At 39.8% G+C, this 14,627-nt stretch overlaps 1 protein-coding gene across 8 annotated transcripts in view; it reads right to left on the reverse strand.

Moving 5' to 3' along the window:
• The window catches only part of ANKS1B (ankyrin repeat and sterile alpha motif domain containing 1B), an 821,971-nt gene that overhangs the window by 332,739 nt on the left and 474,605 nt on the right, over positions 1-14,627 (reverse strand). For 6 of the 8 annotated variants that reach the window (XM_075933985.2, XM_075933942.2, XM_075933974.2 and 3 more), the window contains exon 16: positions 2,949-3,055. In XM_075933985.2, the coding sequence (XP_075790100.2) occupies positions 2,949-3,055 (107 nt within the window). Of the gene's footprint in view, positions 1-2,948; positions 3,431-14,627 lie in introns of those variants that run through there. The other 2 variants (XM_075933961.2, XM_075933966.2) reach the window with 2 other exon arrangements.

Below are 14,627 nucleotides of genomic sequence, written 5' to 3' on the forward strand. Positions count from 1 at the left end.
AAACAGGTTTGGTAAAAAAAAGGAAGAGCAATCTTTTCAAATACTGATTTTAAATGCTACATTTTAAAACAATTGTAACAACACCTACATGAATTGACAAACTACTGGAAAAGAAGAATCTAGATGGCATAGTTTATAGGTAAAGAGGTCATTTCTTGAATCCATACACAGAAAATTGTGAGAATAAATCTTCTTAGACACTTAACTGCCATTAGAATTATCTTCCGTGCCCTGTGAAGGCAGAATAAACCCAAGGATATAATTTCTATAAATCTAATGAATAATTTAGCATAAAACCCTTTTATCTAAGAAATACCTTAGTTACCAGAATGTTAATTTAATTTGTAGATTTTTGCCTAAATAGAATATATTTGTTCTTAGATATTGTATGGTATTTCTAATATTAATTATAGCATCATGATATTCCCTTTCTTGTTCTAAGCATTTATTAAGACTTGTTCTACTACATCGTATATAATAAGAGTGCAGTGGCTGTTGCTTAGGCAACAAGAAGGAATAAATGCGGGTCAGAATGTGCTTTCAGAAAAACAAGAGCAGAAACATGGTACAGAATGAAGAACAGACATGTTTAACTGATTTTTCATTGCATTAAAACAATAATATTGTTCAAAAGCAGACAGCCAACCAATTTTAGTCAAGTCTACAGCTGAATAAATAAGCTTACATAAAATAGATGCATTTTAAAACAATTTTTATTAAAATAAACAATTTTTGATATTATAGAAAATATAACATTGCACGTTTAAATTAACAGACATCTCATTTATCCTATTCCCCTAACAGACCTTCATTCTCCAATTTTAATATCTATATTTCAGGTTTAATTTTCTTTTACAATTTAGGATAGAAAGTAAAGTATTTTAGTGACAATAAACATTTATGAAATTATGCCAGGAGAAACCTGTTACATGATGTGATGATGTACGCCAACAAATAATATATAAACAAACTATAGGATATAAAATTATTGTAAATACTGAAGTTATTATATCTTTATTGTCTCGCTACATTATTTCAAAGCAATATGTTTAATTACTAGATTCAATGTAGTGGTTTAATATCTTATTCATATATGCATAGAACTCCAAATAACATCAGTGGAAACTATATGTTTTACCAGTGATATGTATTCAAGAAGAAACTAAATTAGAAAAAAACTAGTAGACTAAGCTGATCAAAATGCTTGACTACCATACAAACACCCAGGCTATAACTTAACCCACATAGTACTTGAAAAAGTTTGATGTGGCTATTTATTAACAGAAATTCATATTGACGTAGGTATATTTATATAATTATGTCAATGAGCAATTTATGGCTTGCACACTGAAGTCAATTACAGTGTCCACATTGACTCCAGTGGATTTTGGATCAAGCCCCTTCAGCCCTAGTACAGGTTTGGAAAACATCTCAAGTCAATTTCTCTACCTACTCACTGTTTACCTGTAGTAGGTGCACCTCTACACATTTGTTATGCCACCTACAACCCTTGTGAACAATTTCCCTTTTATAATTTTTTTATGACTTATGCTCATCTGTGGTAGTAATTCTAAAGCTACAGAATATGTAAGATAATAGTGGTAGCAAGCTTGGCTACAATGAAATCCATGTAAGAACTTTTACTGGATTAATGAAGCCCATAAATTACATTTACGTTTATTTTATTTTTATGAGAATCTAATTTTTCTCCATTTAAAATCAAGAATATTTAAAAGAGAAGAAAAAGCTGCTAAGATTTTTTTTTTTAGTATTATCAAAAGAACAGATAGCAGCCATATAGAGGCAGGAGAAAAAAATTAAAAAATAAATATATGGAAATAAAAAGAGATGTTTTTTCTCATTTTTCTTTCTATAACTCATAGATGTACATTTATTATTGGCAAAAAAGTGAAATGGGGAAATATGACTGAAATGATGATGTTTTTCTAGTCATAACATAGTCATGCCAAAGTCCACTTGTAAATCTTACATACCATATTTAACCAATGTTGTTAGAATGGCTCTAGAGCTATCCAAAGATGAAAATACTGAGAAAAATAATGAGTTGAGACCTGATAATGTACAAGTATGGTGAGTGGTTTTATGACAAATAAAAATGATAAACATTGAAAGAGGTATATTCATGGTTATGTTGTAATCTTATAGATTAGCTCCCCCCTTAATCATATTAATTTCAAGTGGAGAGATTGTACACATGAGGTTTGCATCCATACTACATGTGGATACCTTAAAATTTAAGGTATTTGAAATAATGTGGTCTTTTTGTTCATCTCAGTGAAACATTTAGAGTTAAACTAGGAAACTTTTGGTAGCCATTTAAAGGAATACTCTTGCTTTCCTGTTCAAACAAGTGACACTCATAAACTGATTACCTACCCCACTGCCCAACAACCTCACTTTATTAAGACACACGGAATTAATTAGAGTTGATACAGTTTGTTCAATAATTATCCATAATTAAAATATATCTTCCTGAACAATGGCATGACATGCTACCTAATTAACTTGGTGCTAATGTTTAAATAAAAGTAATATCATGTGATGTGCAACAGATAGGGGTGTGGCCAAGCCTTTACATACGGGGGAATTGCCCCCTCCCAATGATGGTGTGAAGTACTATGCATTTCTACTTTTTAAAAATCCTGGAGATTGATATGGGGGAGGGAGATAATCTTAATTCACAACTTCTCCTTGGCCATGTCCCTGGCTATAGATACCATTTCTTAACATATATATATTTTAGAAGTTTACTCTAATAACTCACATACCGATTCAGCTTTATGTAGAAAACTGAAGCACTACCAGATTTCAGTGCAAAGCAGAATAGTTCTAAGCTATTTAAGATCATGTAAGAGTCACAGACAGACAATAAAACCGAAAAAGCAGCTTCAATATCTATACACAGCAATACAGAGAAGGATTCTTACCATAAACTGCACATTGTCAAATCCATTAGCCAGCAAGTGGTTCTCATACTGAGGTAGCCCAATATTTTCCAACCATTGTCCCACTGTCTGGACAGGGCATCTGGGTCCTGTAAGAGGGTGAAGAGGGAGGCGTTTAAGCAACGAGTAGCCATCCACTGGATAGTAGCGGTAGTCCTGGGCTGAGAGGTGGCATTGCCACATCATGTTCCTGGAAAAGTTGTTATCAAAGGAGCCCGCCAGCTTGACAGATTAATGTTTTCAGCAAGGAAGAAAGTCAGAAGTAAAACATAGTTTACAGGGCAGTCTATAGCATATGATCCGTATGATCTGATCCTAGCTCAACATTTCTTAGTTATTAATCTTTACTATAGACCATAACGTCATACAGTGAAAAAAAGGCATATCAAGCTGTCAGCTAAGCTGTTTGTCGTTATATGTGATTGTTGGAATACTCCACAATGAGCAATGCACTGCCAGCAGCAAGAATTCTTTTTATCAAGTACTCCTACACTCATCAGTATGCAGCTCCATGCTCCTTGCTCCCCCTCGCTCGCTCCCCTTCATTACCCAGCCTAGGCTACACCTCGCATTTTCAATAATAGCCATCAGATAAGGCAGATTTTTTTTGTCTGCAAGCTGTAAGCCTGCTGCTGCTGCTTCCTCCTACACACTCATCCAAGTGTCAATCTTGAATGATGAGAGCAGTCAAAACAAATGCAGAAAATAGAAAGATTCAAAAGCAAACTAAAGCTCTTAAATCTGAATTGAATCTTCATACCAGTTACACATTACAGATCTGTTTGTTGTAGATATTTTACGTTTCAAAAACATCAGGAAATGTAAAGAATTAACCATAGCCTATAGCATGGTTTACTACATATTCCATTTAATACATCATAAATGGTCTATAGCTCTGCTTAAATTATACTGAAAATAATCATTCATTTTCTTTAATGAACTAACAACAAATGAATACATTTTAGAATGTTTTTCCTGTAACCATCCACAAAACAAACTGTAAAACAACCATATAGTCAAAATAATTAGTTTACTATCTCCAGGATTTTTCAACTGTAAAATATTATTAGACACGAGAAAACCTTCATTCTAGCCTACTTGTGATTCAAAATGAAAAGGTTACCATTTCAAATTAAGAGTTAAAGGGATATTTTTAACAAAGTAAAATTGAAAGTACAGATCCTTTCTCAAAAATGAATGTTGAATGATAACAGAAGTGAGTCTCAATGAAAGGCAGAGTTTGTGTATTATCTTAATATACCAGGGAAAAGGCAAAGACACAGATGATAAATTGAATGCTAAAGAACTACATTATTCAAGTGCTTACACTTTGACTTTCCTCCTTTCACAGAACTTTGAACTAACCACATGCATTATTTAAACTCTACAAATTTTGCCAATATGATAGCTTTCTATTACTTTGGTTGACCATATTAGGTCTTGCTAGAAATTATTCTTTTTCATACTACACACAAATAAAATCAATGTAAATTTAACCCTTCTCTCCCCACAGCAGTTACAACTTAAAGGCTGCAGCACCTTATTGATGTATGAGAATTAGAAAGTATGATAAACTAAAGCCCCAATTCAGCATCCAATGAAGTCAATGGGAAGACTCCCATTATTACAATGGAGATCCTCAAACTTCTAGTCCTGAAATAGATATACTGGTGCTAACACCTATGCTCATACGGAGTCACACTGAAAACAATGGCTCATCTTACTTCCTGTGGCTTTGCACATGAATAACTTCATTGACTCCAAAGGTGTTATGGCTGATTGATAACAGAGTCAGGAACCGGGGAAACATGCACAGGTACATGCATTTGCACCAGTGCATTAATCTGCCAGATCACAATGAAATGTAATTTTATCATCCAAGCTTAATTGAATGCTAAAGTGAATTATAGCATAGGTATTTAAAAAGTTGGTTAGATTTTAACATCTCTGAATTTTGATAGTTAAAGGTGTTATTAGTTAATACAATAACATTTTGTTTAAACTAATGACTTTTCATTTGACAAGTTTCACTACTGGACCCATTCAAATTTCAAGATTCGATATCTCATGACCTTCCACGGTTAGTAACACAGCAGAAAATCCCCTTTTCTCCATGAGATATAGCATTTCTATCTAGCAGTAATGATGGTACACTGCTTTATTCTGAACTACTTTATGCAGATGAATTTCTTCTATTTCTTTCTCTGAGACCTTGTTAGTTGGACTCCTGGCACTAATGCTTCTGGGAGAAACACAAAACTAGCATAAATAACAATTTATATTATTCCTAATATAAGTCCTAATATTTCTGTGAATATATTTCTCAAAATAAATAACAGTAATTGAGCTACAGGGCAGGACTAAACTTGATTATTTTAATTTTTGCTGTATTTGTATAGAAATTGCTGGCCAATTGTTTCCATCTTACTTTTTTGTGAAAGAAGCAGAATACAACAAATTTTAGTTTTTTATATTTTGTGCACATGTAGTCATAGGGATGACCTAGGAAACATAACTTGAACTCCAGAGGCCTTTATTTATGTAAATAAATGATTGTTGCTATTCACACGGCCATTATGCAACATTAACAGCAATTCTGCAGCAGAAGATGTACTTCCTGTGCTCAAGGCACTGCACAAAGGAACCATAGAAAAGCTCATAGAGATAGTCCATGTCCATTGTGTGTGCTACCTCAAGTGATAGAGAGACCTACAGTGATGCAGGTAGATTTTACAACTTGCCTGTGTGTGGCAGTTGCCTTTTCTTACAGCCTTCAGTTAGGGTACATCTACACTGTACACTTATTTCGGAATAAGCAAATGCCCATCAAAATAGCACTGAGCTATTTTGAAATAGAGCATCCACACTCATTAGATGCTGAATCGCATTTAAGGCCACCTAGAAGCCCTTCAGGCAGGGCATCAGGACAGCAGTCACCTCCCTGAGGCTTGTGCTTAAAGTGACCCTCCTATATAGTCATGTCTCAGGCTCTTCTCCTTTGCCTACCTCCTTGAACAAAGACTTTTCTCAGTGTGCTCTGGTTGCCCTCGTGGACACCGCAGCAGTCCTGCCATGGAGCCAGACCTGTCTCCAAGCTCTTCCGTCTCATGGTGCACCTCCTGCAGTTTCTGCAGGCTGCCCTCATGGCTATGCAGGAGGAATACCCCTAGCTCATTGCAGGGCACCTCCTCTCCTCTCTCCATGTGCTGTTCATGACGCTCAACCCCACCCACCCTCCCCTGCAGACTGTGAACTGCTGCTTCTGGCACCTGGACACCATTCCAACCAGTGGGACCAGATCGTCATGGAGTGGTGGGACAACCAGCAGAGGCTCCACAATTTCCGCATGTGGAAGGAGACCTTTTTGGAGCTGTGTGAATGGCTCGCCCCTGTCCTCACACGACAGGACACTCACATGAGACCTGCCATCTACCTACAGACGTGAACAGCCATTGCTATTTGGTAGCTCGCCATACCGGACAGCTACCGCTGTGTGGGGAACCAGTTCGGGGTGGGGAGATCGACCGTAGGTGCTGTGTTGATGCAGGTATGACTCTCTCATGCTATTGTGCCAGGGGGCCAGTGAACTGCTTGAACGGGGATCTCTAGGGAAGGGGGTGGTGGTGATGGAAGCCCCCCCTGGGAGGTTTTCAGTCCCACCTTCACAAAGCCCTGAGGGGGATGGGGTAAGTAAGGATTGCTCCTGGTGCGTGTGACCTGGCAAGCAGGTCTTCCTGGACTTGCCTTCGCCTGCAGGTCACGCGGGGTCGGGAGGATGGTGTGGGAGAAGTGGCTCACACCCCACTTGCAGCTGGTCCAGCTGCAGAGAACAAAGAGAAGAGCAGTCATCTCTGGATACATGGTGCATGAAGCTTTGCCCTCTTCTCTGAGCTGACACCGAAAGGTCTCAGGTCAGATGAAGGGGATATGCTTCCAGCAAGACCACCTGAGGCCTGGACAGCGGGCCCTTTCCTGCTGGGGTACATATGTCCTTGGAGGAGCCTCACTACCCCCACACCCTGCGGACAAGCAGGCATGGGAAGGTGCTGGCCAGCCCAGGAGCCTGCGGGAAGCGGGGGGGAGGGAGCGGAGAGAGAGGGGGGAGAGGAGAAGCAACTTGGTGTCTTGGCTTCCCTCCATGCCATGCACACATCAGGTCCAGCAGTGGTGGCATCCAGCACAGAGAGAGGACTAGTATCTCTGCCCACTGGAGGAGAAGGGAGTAGGGTATAGGGGCTGTGTAGACACTCCACTTCTGCTATTTCGAAGTAGTCCCTCACCAGGGCCATTCTAAGTTATTCCTCTGGGGCTGCCTTGGATGAATTTTGAGGCTTCCCTGCAGTGTGGACATGCTATTTCAGAAAAGCTATTCTGGAATAGCTTATTTTGAAATAACAGTGCAGTGTAGATGTAGCCTTACTGACTTCTGGACAATTGCAGGTCCACAGTTTAGTTTCTGTGGGACTTTCTCAATGGGCAGTCTCTCTTTTTCACTAGTCACGCCTCATTTTCCAATTACCTTTTGTAAGAAGACTTATGCCTTGACTATACTAAAAAAGAGCATTGGTTTAACTAAACATATTTAAAAACTGGCCTAGTTTCACTGGTGTAAATCCCTAATCTAGATACACACAATCCTTGCTCATATCAATTTAACCTCACTTAGTAATTTATTAACACAAACTAAATTGATATAAGTGAGGATTTAACTGATTTCAGTGCAACTTTATTAGAGGTTTGCACTAGTTTGACTAAATCAATTTTTAAATCAATGTTCTTGAACCAGGAGATTCTTTTTGTAGTATAGATAAAACCTATGACTCATTTTTCAGTCCTATATAATGTCAAATCAGTGCACCTTTGCCACATATATCTATTTCCTGACTATCTTGTACCTCATGACACATTTACATTGCTATAGGGTCCCGATCCTGCAGTTGGTTCTGTTTAGGTACAGGGTCCACCAAGATATTTAACTGATGGTTGAGGTCATCACAGAATTTTGCACCATGTCTTCCTCCTGAGAACTTGTGGAAGATCTCTGGCCCAGATCTATAAAGAGGATTAAGCATTTATGTACCTATCAAATCAATGGAACAACACTGCACCCCACAAAGTCCGGGTTAGGTGCCTAGGCTCCCTATGTTGAATGAGGAGAGACAGAATCTTAAGAATAGCATCCGAAAAAAGCTAGCAAGATAGGCAGGGAACCACCTACACTAGCAAATGGGGGATGCCAAGGAGAGGTGTCTACACTAAGCCCCACCCCTATCACAGATATAGGTGCCTAAATCTAGGCTATAGGATCTGCACTAGGAGCCTCTCTCTTGGAGTCAAGTGGCTTGCACTGTAGACACACTCTACAGTGACTTATTCCGAAATAACGCTGCAGTGTAGATATACCTGTAGTGTGGACGCTCTGTTTTCATTTTGAAATAAAGGGAATTATTTTGAAATAACTCCCAACTGTAGATCAGGGCTCAGGGTCTTGGGGTACCACCACCCTTAAGTAGCCAGAGGAGAGAGTAGGAGTCACAGGGAGAGACCACCACCTCTACAGTTACTACAATACACATTTCTTTTATTTCAGTGTCCAGGCATGGAAACAGTTTACTAGAATACACATCTGTAATCACTAAAAAATGATAAATGATCCCGCTAAATCAAGTCACTCTCAAGGCTAATTTAATGGTCCTTCACATTCTCAATCATGGGAACTCTGGACTGGAAAAGATGACCAAATTAGACTTGTATTTTGACCTCTTTCTAATGTAAGGCAGAACCACCATCTTTATATGGCTAAAGTAACCCTTGGCAAATATATTCTCCTATTCACATTTACTGAGTACAAAAATTACAAATGGTGATTACTATACATATAAACGCAGTCTGAGGAGTGGTCGGATCCTGTCTTCTAGAGAACTTCCAGAGTGAATAAAAATAAATTATTTTTTAAACAAAAATTTTGAAAATTGGATTTTAAAATTAATTGAAATACAGGGTTATATTTTATCAAAATAAACCTACTAAAATTAAATTTGAAATTAGACCTTAATATATTTGTCAAAATTATTATAATCTATATCAGGAATGTTAAAATGCATTTAGTTAAGTAATCATGTAACTGATGAAAAATTCACGTGGTGGGCAGGCAGGCAGGAGCCAGTGCGTGTGGAGAGCCAGCTTTTAAGCCAGCTTTCTGTATGCACTGGCTCCAGTGGAGCTGTCTGCCCTACCCATGATGGCTCTGTATCTGAGGCAGCAGCATGGCAGGGCAGGCGGGAGCCAGTATGCATGAGGAGTTGGCTGCCCACATGCCCTGGCTCCTGCCTACTCCCTCTCCCCACACACTGCTGCCTCTGTATCAGGCTTTAAAGCCAGCTCCCATGCAGACAAGGAGCTTCCATGTAACTGTGCATGTTAACCAATAAGTCCAGGCTCATTGGTTAACCATGAACACAGTTACATTTTCACATCCCTATACATTACAAACTAACCACAAAAAATAGTATTAAGTAGTACATGTTTGCTGTCAAATTTTACAGAAAGCCAGACAACTGAACTTGTGGAAATCTTGGGCTAAACACTTGGAACCAGAGTTATTTGAAATGTTAAATCAGTTTTGATGGTACAGGCAGTCCCTGGATTACGTACAAGATAGGGACTCTAGGTTTGCTCTTAAGTTAAATCTGTATGTAAGTCAGAACTGGCGTCCAGATTCAGCCGCTGCTGAAACTGACCAGCGGCTGACTACAGGAAGCCCGAGGCAGAGTTGCTCTGCCCCGGGCTTCCTGGAATCAGCCTCTGATCAGTTTCAACAGGCTGAATCTGGACGCCAGTTCTTACATACAGATTCAACTTAAGAACCCTAGGCGTCCCCAAGTCAGCTGCTGCTGAAACTGATCAGCGGCTGATTCCAGGAAGCCCGGGGCAGAGCAACTCTGCCTCAGGCTTCCTGTAGTCAGCGCTGCTCAGTTTCAGCAGCGGCTGACTTGGGGACGCCTGGGGCAGAGCAGCTGGGGTGCTGCTGGGTTGCTCCAGTAGCGCCACTCCTCGGCGCTACTGGACCAACCCAGCAGCACCCCAGCTGCTCTGCCCCAGGCATCCTGATTCAGCCGCTGCTGAAACTGACCAGCAGCGCCTGAATCAGGACGCCTGGGGCAGAGCAGCTGGGGTGCTGCCGTGTTGGTCCAGTAGCGCCCAGAGCGGCGCTGCGGGACCAACTGGCAGCGCCCCAGCTGCTCTACCACAGGCGTCCGGAGAAAAGCCTGGTCTGCTGGGCGGGGGGGGCGTATTAGCTATGCCTCCCCCCCCCAGCAGACCAGGGAGACGCGGGCGGCAGACCGAGACACACCGTGGTCCCGCCGCCCGGGTCCTCCACGGCTTTGCTCCCCGTCTCCCTGGTCTGCTGGAGACCAGCAGACCAGGGAGACGGGGAGCAAAGCCTCTGAGGACGCCGGCAGCGGGACAGCCGTGGCGCGTCTGGGCTGTCCGCTGCCCGCGTGCTCCCCGGCTTTGCTCCACGTCTCCCTGGTCCGCGGAGCAAACCCCGTTCGTAACTGCGGATCCGAGATAAGTCGGATCCGCGTAACTCGGGGACTGCCTGAGGTAGACTTTTCTGAAGGTGCATTTCAGTTTATTCATCTAGTTCAGTTCAATGATTAGATCATTCAAAATTCAGAAACCAATTGGAAGTTGATAAAGCAGGAAACTGGGCCTACAGATTTACCCTAATTGTGAGTGAAATATTTAACAGTGAGGAAAAGTTTAGAAAATGCCTCAATAACTTGTAACAACAAATGTTGGTGGGAAAAGGTGCAAAAGGAAGACAGACTTAATTAATCCAATCAAAAAGGCCAACTGATATAATTCTAAAGGACTGTGTTAAGATCATGCCTGGTAAACAAGTCAAATATGAGACTGAAAATAAATGAACCAAAATCGGTGTGTTGGTAATTTGGCCTAATTGGCAGAATAATAAGGGGCTGGAATATTCAGCCCAACACTCCCTTTGCAGATCCTTAAAAGAAAAGAGCATTGGGAACAAAAGTTAGCAGAAGAGGAAGTAGTCTGAAAATAATGACTGGCTGGGAGATCAGTGAACAGGAAAGGCATGAACTTCACTTTCATCACTCTCATCCCCACTATCTTCTTGGACCTTGGGAATCCACAACATCACTGCTGGACTTTCATCATTCTAATCTTGAGTGAGGACCTGATTAGCCCAGGCCAAACACAGAGACAGAGAGAGGGGGACCCAGATGGCATCACCTTTGCAAAAGCTTCCTTAATGCTTTGGCTAAATTCCAACCACCACCTGGGATATAAGACTATGTTACCATCCCCCTCCCTCCTATATATATATTTTTTTTCTTACCCCATTCTATTTCTTATTCTTCTCTTTTTGTCATCTAATTAAATTAGAGTCTGACTGTGCTGACCAATATCATGTATTTTATAACACTGCCGTAAGCATGTGACCAGCAAGGCAACTATAGGCATGTCTACACTGTAATTAAAACCCTCCGCTGGCCTATGCCAAGTGACTCAAGCTCCAAGTGATCAAGCTAAGGGGCTATTTAAATATGGTCTAGATGTTCTGGCTGAGGCTGGACTCTGAGAAGTAAGAGCATCCGAGAATTTGGGCTGCAGTTCAAGCCTGAATGATGATACTTCAATTTAAGAGCCCTTTAGCTTCACCTTTGCAAAACTGAGTCAGCTGGCATTGGCCAACCATGGATTTTTAATTGCAGCATAGACATAGCCTGAAAGAGGACTTAAATACGTCAATGTTAGAAGGAGGCTTATCCCTTTATCCTCCTACTTTCCTGTTCCTTCTCACCCTGGCCTCTCTCACGTGAACAGAGAACAGCAATACCTGCAGTCCGGAGATGCAAACTATTCAATGTATATGGGGGTTAGCTTCCAGCATGAATCCAGTTTCCTTTCTTTTTTCCCTTGTTCCCTTGTTTTTTTCTCCTATGTTTCCCATTTTCTTCCTGTTTGCTCCCAATGTATACAGTAATGTTCTCAGTTAAACGTGCCATGCCTATGTTTTTCTAGCAATGATATTGCAAACGAGTGGGAATATCAGAAACCGAAGATGCATTTTCTATTTTTAATGTTTTCTTTTTATATCTTTTATATTTCTTGTCTTGTTTTGTTCTCTAGAAAATGGGATCAGCCTTTAACAGCAGCAGCAAAAATTTCAGCTCTATCCCAGAGCAACTTTTCTCTTAAAAAAAAAAAAGAAGCTATTGCTAACTAATATCAACTAGGGATGTTTTCCTTCTACAAAGAAGGAAACAAAAAGGGTACGTCTAAACTACATGGCTCCGTCAACGGAGCCATGTAGATTTGTTGTTTTGGCAAAGTCAAATGAAGCCGCGATTTAAATGATTTCAGCTTCATTTAAATTTACATGGCTGCCGCGCTGAGCCGACAAACAGCTGATGAGCTGTTTGTCTGCTCAGCGCGCTAGTCTGGACACTCCCCTGCCAACATCAAAGCCCTTTGTCGGCAGCCACGGTAAACCTCATCCCACGAGGGATAACGGGGCTGCCGACAAAGGGCTTTGATGTCGGCAGGGGAGCATCAAGACTAGCGTGCTGAGTGGACAAACAGCTCATCAGCTGTTTGTCGGCTCAGCACGGCAGCCATGTAAATTTAAATGAAGCCGCGATCATTTAAATCGCAGCTTCATTTGACTTTGCCTATGTGTCTAATCTACATGCCTCTGACGACAGAGGCATGTAGTCTAGACACAGCCAAAGTGAATTGAAAGTCTTTGTTCTGTATCTTCAGTAAAAGGTTAAAATAATTGTTAGTGTGGCAGGCTAAGGTTTCTGTGTACCAAACATTCTTTAAATCTATTTAATGTTGGACAGTGACTTGGCCATATTAACACCTTTTACTTTTGGGGTCCATTGAAATTAATACAGTACATCTTCCAGTCTATAAATAAAAATTAGGTGTAAGAGCCCGAGATCAACTAGTTCTAAAATCCTAAAACACACGGTACCAGAAATACACAGTTCAATTCATTAACTACACATAGTATTTCCTTTATTTAATAAAATCAGTGTTAAATGATAAACTTGTTTTGATGAGTAAAATGTTATATACCCAGCACATTTAATGCAATTTATTGAATTTGAAAAATTAAAATACTGTTTTGTGCATTATTAATTTAATTTGAATTTCTACACAAATAGACCTAGACACATATTACAAGTAAAAAGCAAATAAGAAACACATCAATCACCATTTTCTAACATAATTAACATTTAAGAAACTGAATATGTATCAATTAAACTATATATTTTCTTAAATGAATGTGTACAGCTATAGCGTACCATTTTGATTAGCAAAAAGGAGCACCAACTGTAGTGTAAAGATTAAATTTAGTACAAATTCAATACATTTTAATGGCTAACAGTCAATAAAATGTAACAGTCTGTAGGAAAATAATTACAAAGCACAAATGCAAATTAGTTTAAATCAATTATTTAAATCATTCCATCCTGTGACTTTCTGACCTCCACAGGATGAAAAAAATGAGGGACTCTGGCTCTCCTTTTTTCTTTCATCCCTACATGCATGAGTTGTTAGGATAATTAATCTTTTGGGTAGGAACCTAGTTGATGATTTGTCAAAGGTCAACTGAACTGTACTTTTTTTCTAGTTGGCTTTTTTATGTACAAACTGCTTTTGTTCAGATATTAATTCCCAAAGAAAAACTCATTTGAAACTGTTCCAGTCTATCATGTAAATATATATTTTTTGTCTACAAAAACCATTAATAGAATATTTTGATTTCAAAATCAAACTACCAAAGGTTAGGAAATGTTAGATTTACACTTGTGAGTGCAACCTTAATTCAGCACCCTTGTGTGTCCATTCTCTGTCCTGAATAAGGTCCTATGGCAAAACAGGTAAGCTTGCAATAAGGGTCAAAATACATATACATAAAGGGAGCTTACTTGACAATGATACATCTGATATTTTCCTAACTTTCAAGCACTTGATTTTGCGACCTAAATAATATTATTTTAAATGCTTTCAGGGGGTAGCCGAGTTAGTCTGTACAGGATAAACGTAAAAAACAACAAATGGTCTGGTAGCACTTTATAGACTAACAAAACATGTAGATGGTATTATGAGCTTTCATGGGCACAGCCCACTTCTTCAGATGACCCAAGTTTCCGGTCATCTGAAGAAGTGGGATGTGTTCACGAAAGATCATAATACCATCTACATGTTTTGTTAGTCTATAAAGTGCTACCAGACCATTTGTTGTTTTTTAAGTTTATTCTTTTAAATGTACATAGCTTTTTGCTTGCAATTTCTGAGAGGGAGTTATACACAAAAAAGGTAAAATCAAATTTTGTTATGTACTACTCAACCATTTCATTATGCTTCATCAACAGGGTTTGAATGCTGAGCCTTCAGCACTGCAACACAAACTGCTGCTTCTTGAGGACACTAGCTGACAGTGGGAAAAAGGCTTTTATTCCAGCATAGTAAAATGGACTCCTCACACCATGAGCTGGGACCATGTGTTAGGTCCTGGGAGATTATAGTTGGAAGTTCAGCTCAGCTCTCTCCCTCTTAAGATGAGATTTGGTGGAGTCATACCCCATGTTTTTCTCCCGTAGGGTG

This window comes from Pelodiscus sinensis, chromosome 1 (assembly GCF_052426305.1).
Source record: "Pelodiscus sinensis isolate ZL-2025 chromosome 1, ASM5242630v1, whole genome shotgun sequence".
Lineage (NCBI taxonomy): Eukaryota > Metazoa > Chordata > Testudines > Trionychidae > Pelodiscus > Pelodiscus sinensis.